The 15,521-nt window shown below is 41.0% G+C and overlaps 1 protein-coding gene across 1 annotated transcript in view; it reads left to right on the plus strand.

The window, feature by feature from the left end:
- The first annotated feature begins 272 nt into the window (after positions 1-272).
- The window catches only part of LOC109409427 (histone deacetylase 4), a 276,927-nt gene continuing 261,678 nt past the window's right edge, over positions 273-15,521 (plus strand). Inside the window, exons 1-2 of the mRNA XM_029854844.2 lie at positions 273-1,399; positions 1,473-1,529. Of these exons, the coding sequence (XP_029710704.1) occupies positions 1,493-1,529 (37 nt within the window). The 5' untranslated portion in view covers positions 273-1,399; positions 1,473-1,492. The remainder of the gene's footprint in view (positions 1,400-1,472; positions 1,530-15,521) is intronic.

The following is a 15,521-nucleotide window of genomic DNA, read 5'->3' on the forward strand; positions in this document are numbered from 1 at the left end:
GGCGTTCAAAATATATGTAACACCATAATATGTGTGAGTGCCGTTATCGCGACGGATCTGTCAAAAAATGCTGTTCTGTTTAACGAGCCTGGATAAAACAAAGAGGAGAAACGTCAAAATTGGAACAGCCGATCTAGTGTCATCCCCATAGTTCCAATCGAGCAGGAGACCTGTCAAAACGACAAGGATTCTCCACTTTGGTATACTCGAGACACTTTAGTTCTGTTGATCTCGCGGGGGTTTCACTCGCGAGCCGCGACTGACAAACACTCGCACACACCTTCCGTCCAAGCAAGCTACGGACGAGCCTAGGTGCATAATAAATAGTATACGACGGACTGTTGTTATCGTACTCGTATCGTAAGGAAAATAATTGTTGCTGTCCACATTTCGTTCGCGCAATTTCGGATGAATACCTTTTCGCCGGGGTTCGGTAAGATCGCGATCCGGACCGGAATAAGCGGGCGACTGACGGAACGGTTCCTAGGATAAAACGTCATCGTCGATGCGGTCGCCGTCGTCTCGTCCGCCCGCGGTGTCTTGCGGTGACGATGAACCAGTTTTATGTCTTGTTTTGATTGTGAGCTTGTGGCGATCGGTTATTCGAAGAAGCGGGACAACGGTGGTGGCGGTGGCGGTGCGGAATAAATCGCAGAAATTCCTTACCGCATAAGGCTCAGTATAGCAGCTATAATTTACAAGATCATCTAACTAGTTACTTGGATAACTGTGGAAAATCTAGAGCTAAAACATGCAAAATGCAAGAACCTCGCAGAACTTGTGCAATTAATAGTCAAACCAAATTTCATCGGAATCCGATTTGGATTGCAGCAGAGCAGGAATGTTTCTGAGAGAATAACCACCTATCAATAAAATTCCTAAGGTGATGAGTGGCTGTGGGTCAGCGTTTACTCGACAAAGAATATCGTGCCCTCGAGGGGGAATTCGGATTCGAGGTTCTGGTTGGTGCCTTCCGTCAGCTGTTTGATGTCCCACTGGTGGCGCCGCATCAGATGGAAATCAAATTACGTGAAGCGTTTCGTTTTAACACCAAAAAGGTGGAAGAATACTGCCTACTTATCTCGGCTCTTAGTAGGCTCACCATCGAGAGCAGCTGAAACAGCCTACTATCAGAATCAATTTGTGAGTGATTTAAATATGAATAATGTCTGTGCGAGTGTAATTTCGAAGAAGGTGCAGCCATTACAGTGTATGTGAAAAAGGGTGTCCCGAGTGGCAAGTGTCCGTGCAATCAATCGGTGTGGGTGGTTTTAGTTCAGAATCAGCTGCTAGGAAGACATACCAATCAAGAAGATAGATAGAAAGGAAGATGTTTCGAAGCTGCCTCGAATAACAACCGCCGGTGAACAATGATACTTTTTGGAGGACTCTGCTGAAGGTATGATTGCCTGTTTCTTGGAATTGAATTGCGTATGAGCTATCTAACTTCCGTACATTCGTTCTCATTATAGATTCGTTAGCCACGATAAAAATGGACGGCTCCAAAGGGAATTTTGCAAATCGACAAGGTAAGCACATCCTTACTCTGAAATTGCTGAAACGGGTTTTGACTTATTTTAGATTGGTTCCTGATCTCTGGCAACTAGACTTTTACGCAGAGCAAATTGCACTTTTAGGCGCTATGGCAGTGCTCTGCGCTAAAGCTTTCCAGGAAAACTAGCCAAGGCTTGGCCAGGTAAAAATAATTTTGGTCAATGTTCGCTTGGAACAGAGAACCTAGTTTTCGGCCGAAAACACCAGGGAAAAGCTGACTTCTCAAGAAGAGAAAAGGGTATCACGTCATAAGTTCGGTAATGGATTCTTCACAGTGAGCGTAGAAGGCAGTACAAATGATATTCTAGAACTTCCGGAGCGCCAAAATGGGACTTTATGTGATTCAGTTGATTTATACCGCAGTGATCGACCGTAGGACCGTACTGTAGTCAAAATAGTCTGCGCGTCAACCTTTTTCAGGTTGGAATCCTAGGGGTAAGACACTGTGAAATCTGGAGCAACTCTGAGCAATCCTGAGTAACTCTTTTATTTGAATCCATTCAGAAACGTCTCTACGAAGCGGAAATCGGGCAAGACTGCTCGATTTTTCACTGGTATCAGGCAACACTTCGGAAAACCAGAGTGATCCAGAGGAATTCTGAGCAACACTTCGATAACAGAGTCACTCTCGCTGTATCTGTCTTGCCCCTAGGGCTAGGTAATTTCGGTCGATTCCGATTGATCATATATTGGAATTCGATGGGAAATGTTTGATACCTTAAAACGCTCCTTGAAAATGCTTAAGGAGAAAATAGGTTAAACCAGACGTCCCTTTTAAATTTCCCCTGATGTTAGAATGAGTTCCACCCAAATTTTACACGAGAGATCCTGTTGAAGTTTCTGCATGAGCTTCTTCTGGGGTTCATCCATATATTCCTTTTTAAATTCCTCCAGGAGTTTCTCCAGGGCTTCCTTCAGGAGTTCCCATGGGAGTTCTACCAAGTTTTTGTTCTGAAATTCCCCCAAAAACCCCTTCTGATATTCCTGAGGACATTCCGTCAAAAGTTTTTTTCTGGAGTTCTTCCAGAAGTTGTTCCTGTGATTCCATCAAAAGTTTCTTCTGAGATTACAGCAGGAGGATTCTTCAAAAAGCCAATTCTGGTATTCTCGCGGGAAATTATTCTGGGATTCTTCTGGCAATTTCTTCAGGAGTTCTGGGCTTTCTGCAGGAGTTTTTTTCTACGATTGCAACAGGAGCTCTTGTTGTGTTTCCGACAGGAGTTTCTTCTGGAATTCAACAATGACATCGTTCTTGAATTTTTCCAAAAGTTTCTTTTGAAATCCAGCAATTCTCTTTAGGATTATGTTAGGAGTTACTTTTTGAAAAGTTCCAGAATTTGCTGGAGAAACTCTAGACATAATTCTAGAATAATCACCAGCGGAAATTCTCGACAGAATCCCAGACTAAACACCTGTAGGGATCCCTGATAGTACTTCTGAAAGAATTCCTGAATAAATCCTCAAAAGCAGTCCATAAAAGAACCTGAAGGAATTACACAGAATGCATCCGTGACGAAATCCCAGAAAGATTTTCTGGAGGTAATTACGTTCCATGAAGCCCCTTGAATACCTCTGGAATGCACCTGAAATCCTCTGGAACGGCCTTGAAACCCCTCGAAACGCCATGAAACGCCCCTGAAACTCCTTAAAAATCCGTAGAACGCCTCTGAATGTTCCTGGAGCACCCTTGAAACCCCCGGGAACTCCACTGAAATCATATGAACATCCTTGAAACCTCTCGAAATCCGCCGGAACGCCATTGAAAAGCCCTGGAACAACCCTGAACACCCTTGAAACCCCCAGGAACGCCTATGAAGCCCCATGGAACGCCCAGAAGCGCAATGACCACACCTGAAACATCTGTGAAACCCCATGAAACGTCTCTGAAAAGCTGCCTTGGAGCATCCCTAAATCCCCTTGAAATCCCGTGAAACCCCTAAATCCCTTGGAACAACCCTAAAAACCCCTAGACTCCTGGAACGTCACTGATATTACCTGGAACGCTCAAAGCCCCAGGAACGCCAAATCCATGGATAACTTCTTGGAGTAATAAAGCCTCTCGATATATATTCCTGAAAGAATCGAAGAACGAATTTCTTAAGGATTTGCTTTTGCAGGAGCTGCAGGGAATATTCTTGAACGAATTTGCGGAATATCTATCTGTTTTAACGAGATTTTTAGCCCGGGGCTAGTTCATCTCGGGACCCACGCTTTACTTTCCTTCCGAAGAAAGAACTCACAATTTGTGAGCATGTTGGAAGTGGGACTCGATCCCAGGTCCTCAGCGTTCCTGAACAAATCCGTGGATGAACTTCTAAAGAATTTCTTGGAGAAAATTGTGAAAGAATTTCAAGATGACTTCTTGGAGAATTTACTGGCTGAATCCTCTAAAATTATCTTAAAGAATTCCAATCGCAGGAGAAACTCCCCTAGAAATATTTGAAATAATTCACAGGTATTCCTGGAGCCATTCCTGAAGAAAATCTTGGGTGATGGTGGAAGGACTTTTGAAATACCTGAATGAATAAAATAAAAGAATTCCTGACCAAAAATCCTGAAGACATGGAGGATTTCCTGAACGAATTCCTGGAGGAATGCCTTGAGGAATTTCTGTTGAAATCCCATAAGAAATATCTGAACAAACCCAGGAAGCAATTCCTGGAGGAACCACTTGAGGAATCCCTGGAGAAACTCCTGGTGAAATTCCTGAAGAAATCCCTAGAGGAATTTCTGGCAGAATCCCTGGAGAAATTTCTAAAGAAATCCCTTGAGGAATTCCTAGTGAAATTCCTGCAGCAATCACTGGAGGAATGTCTGGATTAATTCTTGGGGTATTTGTTAGAGGAATTTCTGTAGAAATTTCTGGCGGAATCTCTGAAAGAATAACTGGAGAAGTTCCTTGATGAATTCCTGTAGAAATTTCAGGGGGAATCTCTGAAGGAATCGCTGGGGTAATCCCTGACACAGTTCATAGAAGAATTTCCAGCGGAATTTCTGAAGGAATGCCTGGAATTACCGGGGGAATGCCAGAAGGAATTTCTGCAAAAACTCCTAGTGAAAATCTTGGAGGAATTCCTGGAAGAAGCCTGGGAGTAAATCCTGGAGAAATATCTGGACAAATCCTTGGAGCAATTTCTAGCGAAATCCCTGCAGAAATCCATAGAGGAATCACTGGAGGAATCCCTGGAAGAAACTCCTGGATAAATTCTTGCAAGAATTCAACGAGGAATCCCTGGAGAAATTTGTGAAGGAATATCAGGAGGGTTTTGTTATCTTTGCTGAAGGAATTCCTGGAGGAATCTCTGATTGAATTCACAAAGGAATTCCAGGAGGAATTCCTAGAAGAATTCCTGGAGGATATCCAAGTGGAATTCCTGGAGGAATCCCTGGAACAATTCTGGGAGGAATCTCTGGAAAAATTCCTGGGGGTATCTCTGACATAATTGCTGGAAGAATCTTTGGTGGAATTCTTGAAGAAATGTTTGGAGAAATTACTAGAAAAATGCCTGGAGAAATTTCTGGAGGAAACTCTGATTAAAATCCCGGAGGAATTCCTGGAGGAATCCCTGGAGAAATTTCTGAAGAAAAATCTTGAAGAGTTCCTGGAGGATTGCTTAGTGGAATTCCTGAAGGAATCCCTGGAAGAATTCCTGGATAAATTCTTGGAGGAATCCCTGAAGCAATTCCTGCAGGTATCTATAGAGGAACATCTGGACGAATGCCTGGAGGGATTCATGGAGAAGTTCCTGAGGAAATGCCTGGAGGAATGCCGGGAGGATTTCCTGGAAGAACTCCTAGAGAAATCCTTTGAAGGATGGCTAGAGGAATCCCTGGAGGAACTCTTGGAGAAGATATTCTTGGATGAATTTGCAGGAGTTCCTGTAGGAATACCGGGAAAAAATCTTAGAGGAATTCCTGGAACATTTTTTGATGGCTTCCATGGGGGATATCCTGGTAAAATTCTTGGAGGATTTGCTGTAGGAATTTCTGAAGGAATCCAAAGAGGGTTTTCTGAAGAAACCTCCCCGGAGGAAGTACCGAAGAATCGCAGAAGGAATTCTTGGAAAAATCCTGAAGAGATTCCTGGAAGAATGCATGGTGGAATTCCTGGACGAATGGTTGGAAGAAGATATGGAGGATTTTTTGGATGAATTCTTGGAGGATTTCCTGGAGGAATCCCTGAAGGCATTCCTGGATGAAATCCTTGGAGAAATTCCCGGAGGAATGCATGGAGGAATGGTTAGCGGAACACCCGGAGGAATTTTAAGAAATTTCCGGAAGAATCCGGAATCTCTGAAGGCATTCCTGGAGGAATTCCTGTAGGAATTCTCAAAATGATTCTAGAAAAAAAAACTCCTGTACGAATCGCTGAAGAATACCCTGGAGGAAGTTCTGGACGAATCCGTAGAGGAATCCCTGCAGAAATGTCTGAAGGAATGCCTGGAAAAATCCTAAGAGAAATTGCTGGATGAATTTCTGGCGGAATCCTTAGGGGAATACCAACAGAAATTCTTGGAGAAATCCCTGGAGGAACTTCATGAGGAATACCTGAAGAAATTCTTGGAAAAATCCCTAGAGAAATCTCTGCTGAGTTCCTGGAGAAATTTCTGGAGATATGCCTGTAGGATTTCCTGGAGGAATCTCTAGAGAATTTCCTGGACAAATCTCTTGAGAAAACCCTGAAGGAATTTCTAGAGGAAATCCAGGAGGAATCATTGGAGGAATTCCTTGTGTAATCACTGGAAAAATCCCTGGAATAGTTTCTAGAGGAACCCTTGGAGAAATACCTGGAAGAGTTCCTGGAGGAATGCCTAGAGGAAATCCTGGTGGAATGTCCAGAGAAACTTCTGGATGAATCTCTAGAGAAATCCCTGGATGATTGTTTAGAAGAATCCTGTCAAGAATCTCTGGAGGAATTTTTAGATTTCTCAAAGAAATTCCTGCCGAAAATTTCCGGAGAAATCCTTGGAAATATCCCTGGAAGGAATCCCAGGAGGAAGTAGGGTAAATTGCCAATTATTGCACACCTTAAAAACTCGCCAATTGTTTGTTGCACACCTCATAAGAAAAGCACGGAGTGTGCAACAATTGGTGAGTTTTTAAGGTGTGCAATAATTGGCAATTTACCCTACTGAAGAAATGATTTATTGGAAAAATCCTGAAAGATACCTAAGAAGAGTTCGTGAAGAAACTTTTAGAGGCATCTCTGTAGCAGTTTCATGAAATAATCCCAGAAGGAAGTCCAGTAGGAATCCCGAGAAGTGATCCTGGAAGAAACCTTGAAGAGTATTCTTAAATATTCACTGGAGTTATTTCTGAAAGAATCTCCTTGGAGGAAGTTTTGAAAAAATAAAGAAATGCTAGGAGGAATCCCCGAAGCAACCCCATTAAGAATTTCTTAGGAAATCCCTGGAGAGCTTTCTAAACGAATACCTGTAAGAATTTCTGTAGGAATCCCTGGAAAATATCTAATGGAATCCATATCTGCAGTAATTTGTGGACGAATTATTGAAGGAATCCTTAGTTGAACTCCTAAAGATTTTTTTGTATAAAATTTTGAAGGAATTTCTGGAATAATTTTTACAAACATTTCTGAAAGAATTCCTGAAATTCTTCTTGAAAAACTTATAATAATTTTAGATGGAATTACCGGAACAATCTCCCCTGGAATTCTTGAAGGAATATATAGAAAAATCCTTCTAATCACCTTTGTAATTACTCAGGCAATTATTTGAGAAATGCTTCCATTGGTTGCTTATGAAACTCCTCTAATAATTTCCTAATGAATCCTACTGTAAAATTTTGAAGATTTTTTTTTGAGAATTTATCCAAATTTTACTTCGGAATGTCATGCGTCAATTTTCTCAACACTTTCTCTGGAATATTTCATGGGATTTTTCTGCAATTTGCTTAGGAACTCCCAGTCTGAGAAATTCGTGAAGAAACTGTTTCGTTTTTCCAAAGTTTCATCTGGCAACTGCTTTGGAAAACCCTCTTACAACTTCTTAATGAATTTCTTTAGAAGTTTCTTTATGGATTCATTCGACACTATGTTCAGAATCTTCTTCAAAACCTCTAGCAAAATTTTGAGAAACTCCTCTGGCATTTCTTTGTTAAATCCCTCAGAAACTGTTTCGGATTTTCTTCTGGAAATTCCTGCTTAAATTCCTTTGCAAACTTCTCCGACATACCTTGAATAGCCTAGAATTTACGAAAGAATTGGTGAAGGAATCATCGGAGCAATTCCTTGAGAAATTATCAAAATTATCCCTAAAGGAATTGTCTACATGCATTACAGAGAAATTTTGAAAGGCAATTTTCTTAGGAACTCCTCAAGATGTTCCAATGGAATGCCTCAAGTTTTGGAGGAATTCTTGCGGCAAATTCTCTGTGACAAGCTTTTTTTATGAATTTCTTAGTAATTTCTCTTTTTTTGGATTTTTTCAGGAATTCTGCAGACATAACTTTTGGAAAATTGATTCTTCATTAATTCAAGAATTCCTTCAGGAATATCTTCGGCAATTCTTTGAGGAATCCGTTTTGAAATCATCTTAGAAACTCTGTCGGAATTTCTTTCAGTAATTCAGAAAAAAATCCGGGGAATTGTTAAGTTAATTTCCGGAGAAACCAATGAAAAAAATCCGGAAGAATTTCCTGAGGAATTCCCTGAGAAACGTTCTTGAAAATCGTCGAAGGAATACCTAAATCAACTGTCGGAGTAGTTTCTAAAATAGTTGCTTGAGAAAATATTAAGGCAACTGTTGGCAAAGATTCTAAACAAATTGTCAGGGAAATTTTTGTCTACCAAAAAATCGTGAAAAGAAAAGGGTGGTCGAAGAAATTTCTGAAAATAGCTGCCGTCACGATTCCCAAAGAAGTTATTTGGTAAATTTCTAAAACAAATCGTTAGAGGAGGTCCTGGTAGATTTACCGGAATAATTCCATAAAACTATGCTGGACGAATGCTCAAGGAATTGCTTAAGAAATTGTCGCAAGGAACATCCCAGATAAATAGGAATTCCTGAGAATGTTTAGGGATTCTCAGGAATTATTTAAATATGTTCCGTAATGCCACCGGTTTTCTATAAATGATTGAGGATATTTACATCATTTCTAGAATATATCCTAGATGACTGGGTATTTCTGAGAATCTTTAGGAATTCGCAGGAATTATTTATATACATTACATTCCGTAATGCTACTGATTTATATAAATAAGGAATTACTTCTTTAAGTATCTTCAAGAGGAATCCCTGAGAAACGTTCTTTAAAATCTCTAAAGGAGTTCCAGGAGGAATTTGTAAGAAAACTCCTGGAGTAAATAACCTTAGGTTCCCCTTGGAGAAATTCCTTAAAGAACTTATGGGGAAATCTGTTGACGTGTAATATTTAATAACAAGAAACGGCAGCACTCATGGTCACGAAGAGGAATCCCTGAAGGAACTCCTGGAGGAATCCCTGAAGGAACTCCTGGAGGAATCCCTGAAGGAACTCCTGGAGGAATCCCTGAAGGAACTCCTGGAGGAATCCCTGAAGGAACTCCTGGAGGAATCCCTGAACGAACTCCTGGAGGAATCCCTGAAGGAACTCCTGGAGGAATCCCTGAAGGAACTCCTGGAGGAATCCCTGAAGGAACTCCTGGAGGAATCCCTGAAGGAACTCCTGGAGGAATCCCTGAAGGAACTCCTGGAGGAATCCCTGAAGGAACTCCTGGAGGAATCCCTGAAGGAACTCCTGGAGGAATCCCTGAAGGAACTCCTGGAGGAATCCCTGAAGGAACTCCTGGAGGAATCCCTGAAGGAACTCCTGGAGGAATCCCTGAAGGAACTCCTGGAGGAATCCCTGAAGGAACTCCTGGAGGAATCCCTGAAGGAACTCCTGGAGGAATCCCTGAAGGAACTCCTGGAGGAATCCCTGAAGGAACTCCTGGAGGAATCCCTGAAGGAACTCCTGGAGGAATCCCTGAAGGAACTCCTGGAGGAATCCCTGAAGGAACTCCTGGAGGAATCCCTGAAGGAACTCCTGGAGGAATCCCTGACGGAACTCCTGGAGGAATCCTTGAAGGAACTCCTGGAGGAATCCCTGAAAGAACTCCTGGAGGAATCCCTGAAGGAACTCCTGGAGGAATCCCTGAAGGAACTCCTGGAGGAATCCCTGAAGGAACTCCTGGAGGAATCCCTGAAGGAACTCCTGGAGGAATCCCTGAAGGGACTTCTTGAGAAACTTTGGAAGATAAGCCGGGAGAAAGCTATGATTTGTAATCTATCATGTCCAGTACATTTTCTGAAAGCTCAATAGACAGTATCAGATCAGTCGAGATGTCCTAGGTCATCCAAACTGTTCGTAATTTTGAATACCAAAGTCTACGAATGTACAAAGCTTCGATTTGTAACCTATTATGCCCAGTAAGTCTTCTGAAAGTTCAATTGATAGTATCAGATCAGTCGAGATATCCTTGGTCATTCAAATTATCCTTGAGTTGAGTTACAAGTCCTTTTAAAGTTCAATAGACAGTACCAGATCAGATGGGATATCCTAGGTCATCCAAACTGTTTTTGAGTTTAAATCCCGAAGTCTACGAGTTTAACGGTATTTTTTTTTTATTTATTTAAAGGGTTATTTATTATAAAGTGTACATTCATCGGACTAATTGTCCTAGTGAATATTTCTAAAACTATATGTAACATGAGGACAAAAAAGGACTAACGTGTATGTAAGGCCATTATCTTGTTCTTAAAATTAGTCGTCGAAGCGTTAAAATTAAAGAACTGCTGAACACGACAGAACTCGGTAATCATAGCTGGAATAGGAGCATTAATACCGTAGTTTGTTCTATGAAGCCCGACACGCAGAAGTGTTTGATTGCGTAAAATTCTCAAAGGAATGTGGAAAGGTGGAAAGTAGAGAAGGAGAGTCGATACAAATACAAAGCTACGATTTGTAATCTATTATGTCCAGTAAGTGTTCTGAAAATTCAATAGATAGTTTTAGATCACTCGGGATATCCTAGGTCATCCAAACTGTTCTTCAATTTAGATACCAAAATTTACGAGTGTAACGGTAACTTCTTTCATTATACAAAGCTACTATTTTTAGTCTATCATGTCCAGTAAAATTTCTTAAAGCTCAATAGACAGTATCAGATCAGGCGGGATATCATCCTAGGTCATCCAAACTATTCTTGAGTTTAGATCCTAAAGTCTTCGAGTGTAACAGTAACTTCTTCCATTTTACAAAGCTACGATCATCTGCATGTTCAATGGACATCATCAGATCAGCTGGGGTCATCTTCTTCTTCTTCTTCTTTTTGGCGTAACGTCCTCACTGGGACAAAGCCTGCTTCTCAGCTTAGTGTTCTATGAGCACTTCCACAGTTATTAACTGAGAGCTTCCTCTGCCAATGACCATTTTGCATGTGTATATCGTGTGGCAGGCACGAAGATACTCTATGCCCAAGGAAGTCAAGGAAATTTCCTTTACGAAAAGATCCTGGACCGACCGGGAATCGAACCCGTCACCCTCAGCATGGTCATGCTGAATACCCGTGCGTTTACCGCCTCGGCTATATGGGCCCCTGAGCCCATGGGCAGCAGCTGGGGTCATCCAAGCTGCTATTATAATGTTCAAAATCTAGCATCAACAGCAATTTAAGTTTCTATTTTGGCTATATACAGTTATGTTGCATAATCTATTATACAAACTACTTTGGGCAATACAGTTGATTGCGTAACACTACTTAACGTAGTGGCAAAAGCAATTATCACAAGTGTAGACATGAAGCTATAGGGTCTCCGGAGCAGTTTGGTTGATCTGGAATATCTCAAAAGTATCTTGGAATGACTCATGAAATGCCAGGGGATTACATATTCCAGGTGGATATTATGAGAACAACTACTGTTACTGTCAAGAGCTAAACTATTCAGGACAGTTTGAACGACCCAAAATGTCCCAAAGGGTTATAATAATATCCAGTGGACTTAAGGTCGGTCCAGTAATCGCGTTTAATTATGCAACGTTACTCGGTATACCAGATATGGCTGCTGTTGCGAGTATAGACTTGAAGTTCTGAATTCCATGGTAGTTTGGATAATCTGGAATATCCATATAGTGTCTCCAAGTGATATTTCAAACTTCACGGATCCCAGCAAATTATGCAATGCTATTATTTATAGCGAAAACACATGAAATTATTCTTGTAGATTTCAAGGACTTTATTACATGATAGTTTAGCCCACCCTGAATGTCCCAAAGGTTTATAATTATTTCTAGTAGACTTCAGGGTGGTGTAGTAACCGCGGTTACTTATGCAACGTTACTCAGTATAACAAATATGGTTATTGTTACGAGTGTAGATCTGAAGTTCTGAATTCCAAGGTAGTTTGGCTGACCTGGAATATCCCCAAAGTGTCTACAAAAACATTGAAGATTTTAAGAGCTTCTCGAATCCCATACAATTATTCTTGTAGATATAAAGAACTTCGCTATTGGACTGTTTGGAACACCTAGAACATCCCAGATCATAAAACACCTTTTGATCATCTTGACGAAGGTTAAATGAACACATATGAACGTAATCCACCCATATCCAAATTCAGTTTTTAGAACAACTGGTATGTGAGTTATTTCGTTTTTCAAAACTTCATGGTGTTCAGGATGTTCTAGGTTGTCAGTGAAGTCTCAAATATAAATATTTAAATTGCTCCTGAATGAATCCTGTGTGAATTAGCCATTTCTATGTTGGGGTCCTACATAACCCCTCGGGCTCCAAAGAGTTTGGGAATTTTCGGATGAATTACTAAAGCGGACCCCCAAGAAAACCCAAGGAATTGCCTATAAGTTCTTCAAGAATTTCTGGAGAGATTATTGGAGGATCTCCTAAAAAGGCAAGAGGAGTTCCTTGAAAAATTTCTGGAGAGATTCCTGAAGAAATTTGCAGAGGTATTCTTGTAGAAAATTGCGTAGGAATTCCCAAACGAATTTTCATAGGACTTCCCGAAGAAATTCCCTGGGGTCGGAAAACTCTTCAATAAATTGCCAGAGCAATATGCAAGAATTTACGGCGGATTTTTTTAAAAGAAATTGACAGTTTTCCTTCCAAAGATCCGATCAACAGAGTGTAAGCATGCTTATCAAACTATGCTAGAGTTTTAGACCCTGCGGAGTCCAAAAATGACGACCGGAATATCTAAGATGGTGGTCTAAAATTCAAGATGGCGGCTCTAAATTCAAAATGGTGGCTGTTCAATGATGGTTGAGGCACTAAAATCACGCAATGTGGATATATTTGGTATGTATATAGAAGATGTCTGGAGTCCAAAATAACGATCAGAATATCCAAGATGGCAACCTCCAAAAATGGCGACCAGCACATCCAAGATGACAACCAAAAATCCAAGATGGCGGCTCCAAATTCAAGGTGTTGGCTGTTTGATGTTGATTTAGGCTCGGTTTTAGAGCAGTATGGGATATTTGGTATGAGGAAAATGTGTGGAGTCCTAAAATGACGACCACAATATCCAAGATGGTGGTCTAAAATCCAAGATGGCCGCCTCAAATTCAAAATGGCGGCCGCTTAATGGAGTTTAGGCTATAAAACCATGCAATATGGGTACATTTGGTGTGGGGAAGATGTCTGGAGTCCAAAAATAACGACCATAACCTCCAAAAATGGTGACGAGAATATCCGAGATGGCGGTCGATAATCTAAAATGGCGGCTTTCAATTCAAAATGACGGCTGTTTTATAGTATTTTAGACCTTAAAACCATACAATATGGGTATATTTTAGTATGGGGAAGATGCCCGGAGTCAAAAAATGATGACCAGCATATCCAAGATGGCGGCCTAAAATCTAATATGGTGGCTCCAAATTCAAAATGGCGGCTGTTCAATGATGTTTGTGGCACTAAAACCACGCAATATGGATATTTTTGGTACAGTGAAGATGTCCGGAGTCCAAAAATAACGATCAGAATATCCAAGATGGCAACCTCCAAAAATGGCGACCAGCACATCCAAGATGACAACCAAAAATCCAAGATGACGGCTCCAAATTCAAGGTGTTGGCTGTTTGATGGTGATATAGGCTCTAAAACCATGCAATACATACGGGTATATTTGGTATGAGGAAAATGTGCGGAGTCCAAAAATGGCGACCGGAATATCCAAGATGGTGGTCTAAAATCCAAGATGGCGGCTCTAAATTCAAAATGGCGGCTTTTTAGTGGTGTTTTAGGCTCTAAAACCACACAATATGGGTATATTTGGTATGGGGAAGATGTCTGGAGTCCAAAAATAACGATCAGAATATACAAGATGGCGACCTCCAAAAATAGCCACGAGAATATCCAAGATGGCGGTCGACAATCAAAGATGGCGGCTTCGAATTCAAAATGACGGCTGTTTTATAGTGTTTTAGACCCTAAAACCATACAATATGGGTATATTTGGTATAGGGAAGATGTCTCTCTCTCTCTTCTTGGCGTTACGTCCTCATTGGGACAAAGCCTGCATCTCAGCTTAGTGTTCTATGAGCACTTCCACAGTTATTAACTGAGAGCTTCCTCTGCCAATGACCATTTTGCATGCGTATATCGTGTGGCAAGCACGAAGATACTTAATGCCCAAGGAAGTCAAAGAAATTTCCTTTACGAAAAGATCCTGGACCGACCGGGAATCGAACCCGTCACCCTCAGCATGGTCATGCTGAATACCCGTGCGTTTACCGCCTCGGCTATATGGGAAGATGTCTGGAGTTCAAAAATGGCGACCAGCATATCCAAGATGGCGGCCTAACATCCAGATGGCGGTTCCAAATTCAAAATGGCGGCTGTTTAATAGTGTTATAGGCTCTAAAACCATGCAAACAATGCATGGTATAGTTGGCATGGGGAAGATGCCTGAAGTCCAACAATGACGACCACAATATCCAAAATGGTGGTCTAAAATCCAAGATGGTGGATGTTCAATGGAGTTTTAGGCTCTAAAACCATTCAATATAGGTACATCTGATGTGGGGAAGAAGTCTGGAGTCCAAAAATGTGACCAGAATTTACAAGATGGTGGGCTTAAATTCAAAATGGCGGCTTAAAATTCAAGATTGTGGCTTTTTTTTAAAGAGTTGAGGGCACAAACATCAAAAGCCAGATAAACGATATGATTTATAGCACAGAGAACAGACGTCCAAGCTCATGTAGTTCTATTGTGTAAAGTATTGCAACGGTTGTTTTGAAATAACTGGGAATGTGGCCATTACGCAGCGCTGTCAAATTTCGAATCAGGGTATAAATTTGCCGTTTTTTACCTTTTGGCGCTAGTGTCGCCAAGTGTGCACCCTAGTATAGTTCCACCAAGAGAATGTGTTGGTTTTACTTGGAAAACAATAATTGAATTCTTGTTCAACTGGTTTCTTATTGAAAATAATGAAACTTATTATCAATGGGTTGCTCAAATTTTGTTGCTGGATTAGTGAAATAATCATAAACATCTTGCAAATACAGCAAATACAGCTCAGAATCTGAGAAGAAAATTTAAAGGTGCGCTAGTGAAATATTTCTTCAGAAAGCACCATCTTGGTGTCGAAACAAGTTTTTGAGTGGGAATGTCACCGTCGATGTCGCTACTGAGCTTGTTTTTTCTTTACACAAGATTTTCAAGCAATTTTGTTCGAGCATGTTCGTCTGTTCTCTGTGTTTATAGTGCCATGAAGTGGACTTTTGTTAATCGAATGAATGTGCAATATTCATAAACATGTCACTCGAGTTTTGTTAAGATGAGTTTTCGAAGGCACGAGAAAGACGCCATCACCGCTAGGAGGATTAAACACGGTTTTACCCTTCTTACACCCCTAAGAAGGGTATAAATATCGCTCGAAAAACCGACTTTCGATACGAGGCCCAGAGGGCCGAGTCTCATATACCAATGAACTCAGCTCGACAAACTGAGCAAATGTCTGTATGTGTGTGTGTG

This window comes from Aedes albopictus, chromosome 1 (assembly GCF_035046485.1).
Source record: "Aedes albopictus strain Foshan chromosome 1, AalbF5, whole genome shotgun sequence".
Lineage (NCBI taxonomy): Eukaryota > Metazoa > Arthropoda > Insecta > Diptera > Culicidae > Aedes > Aedes albopictus.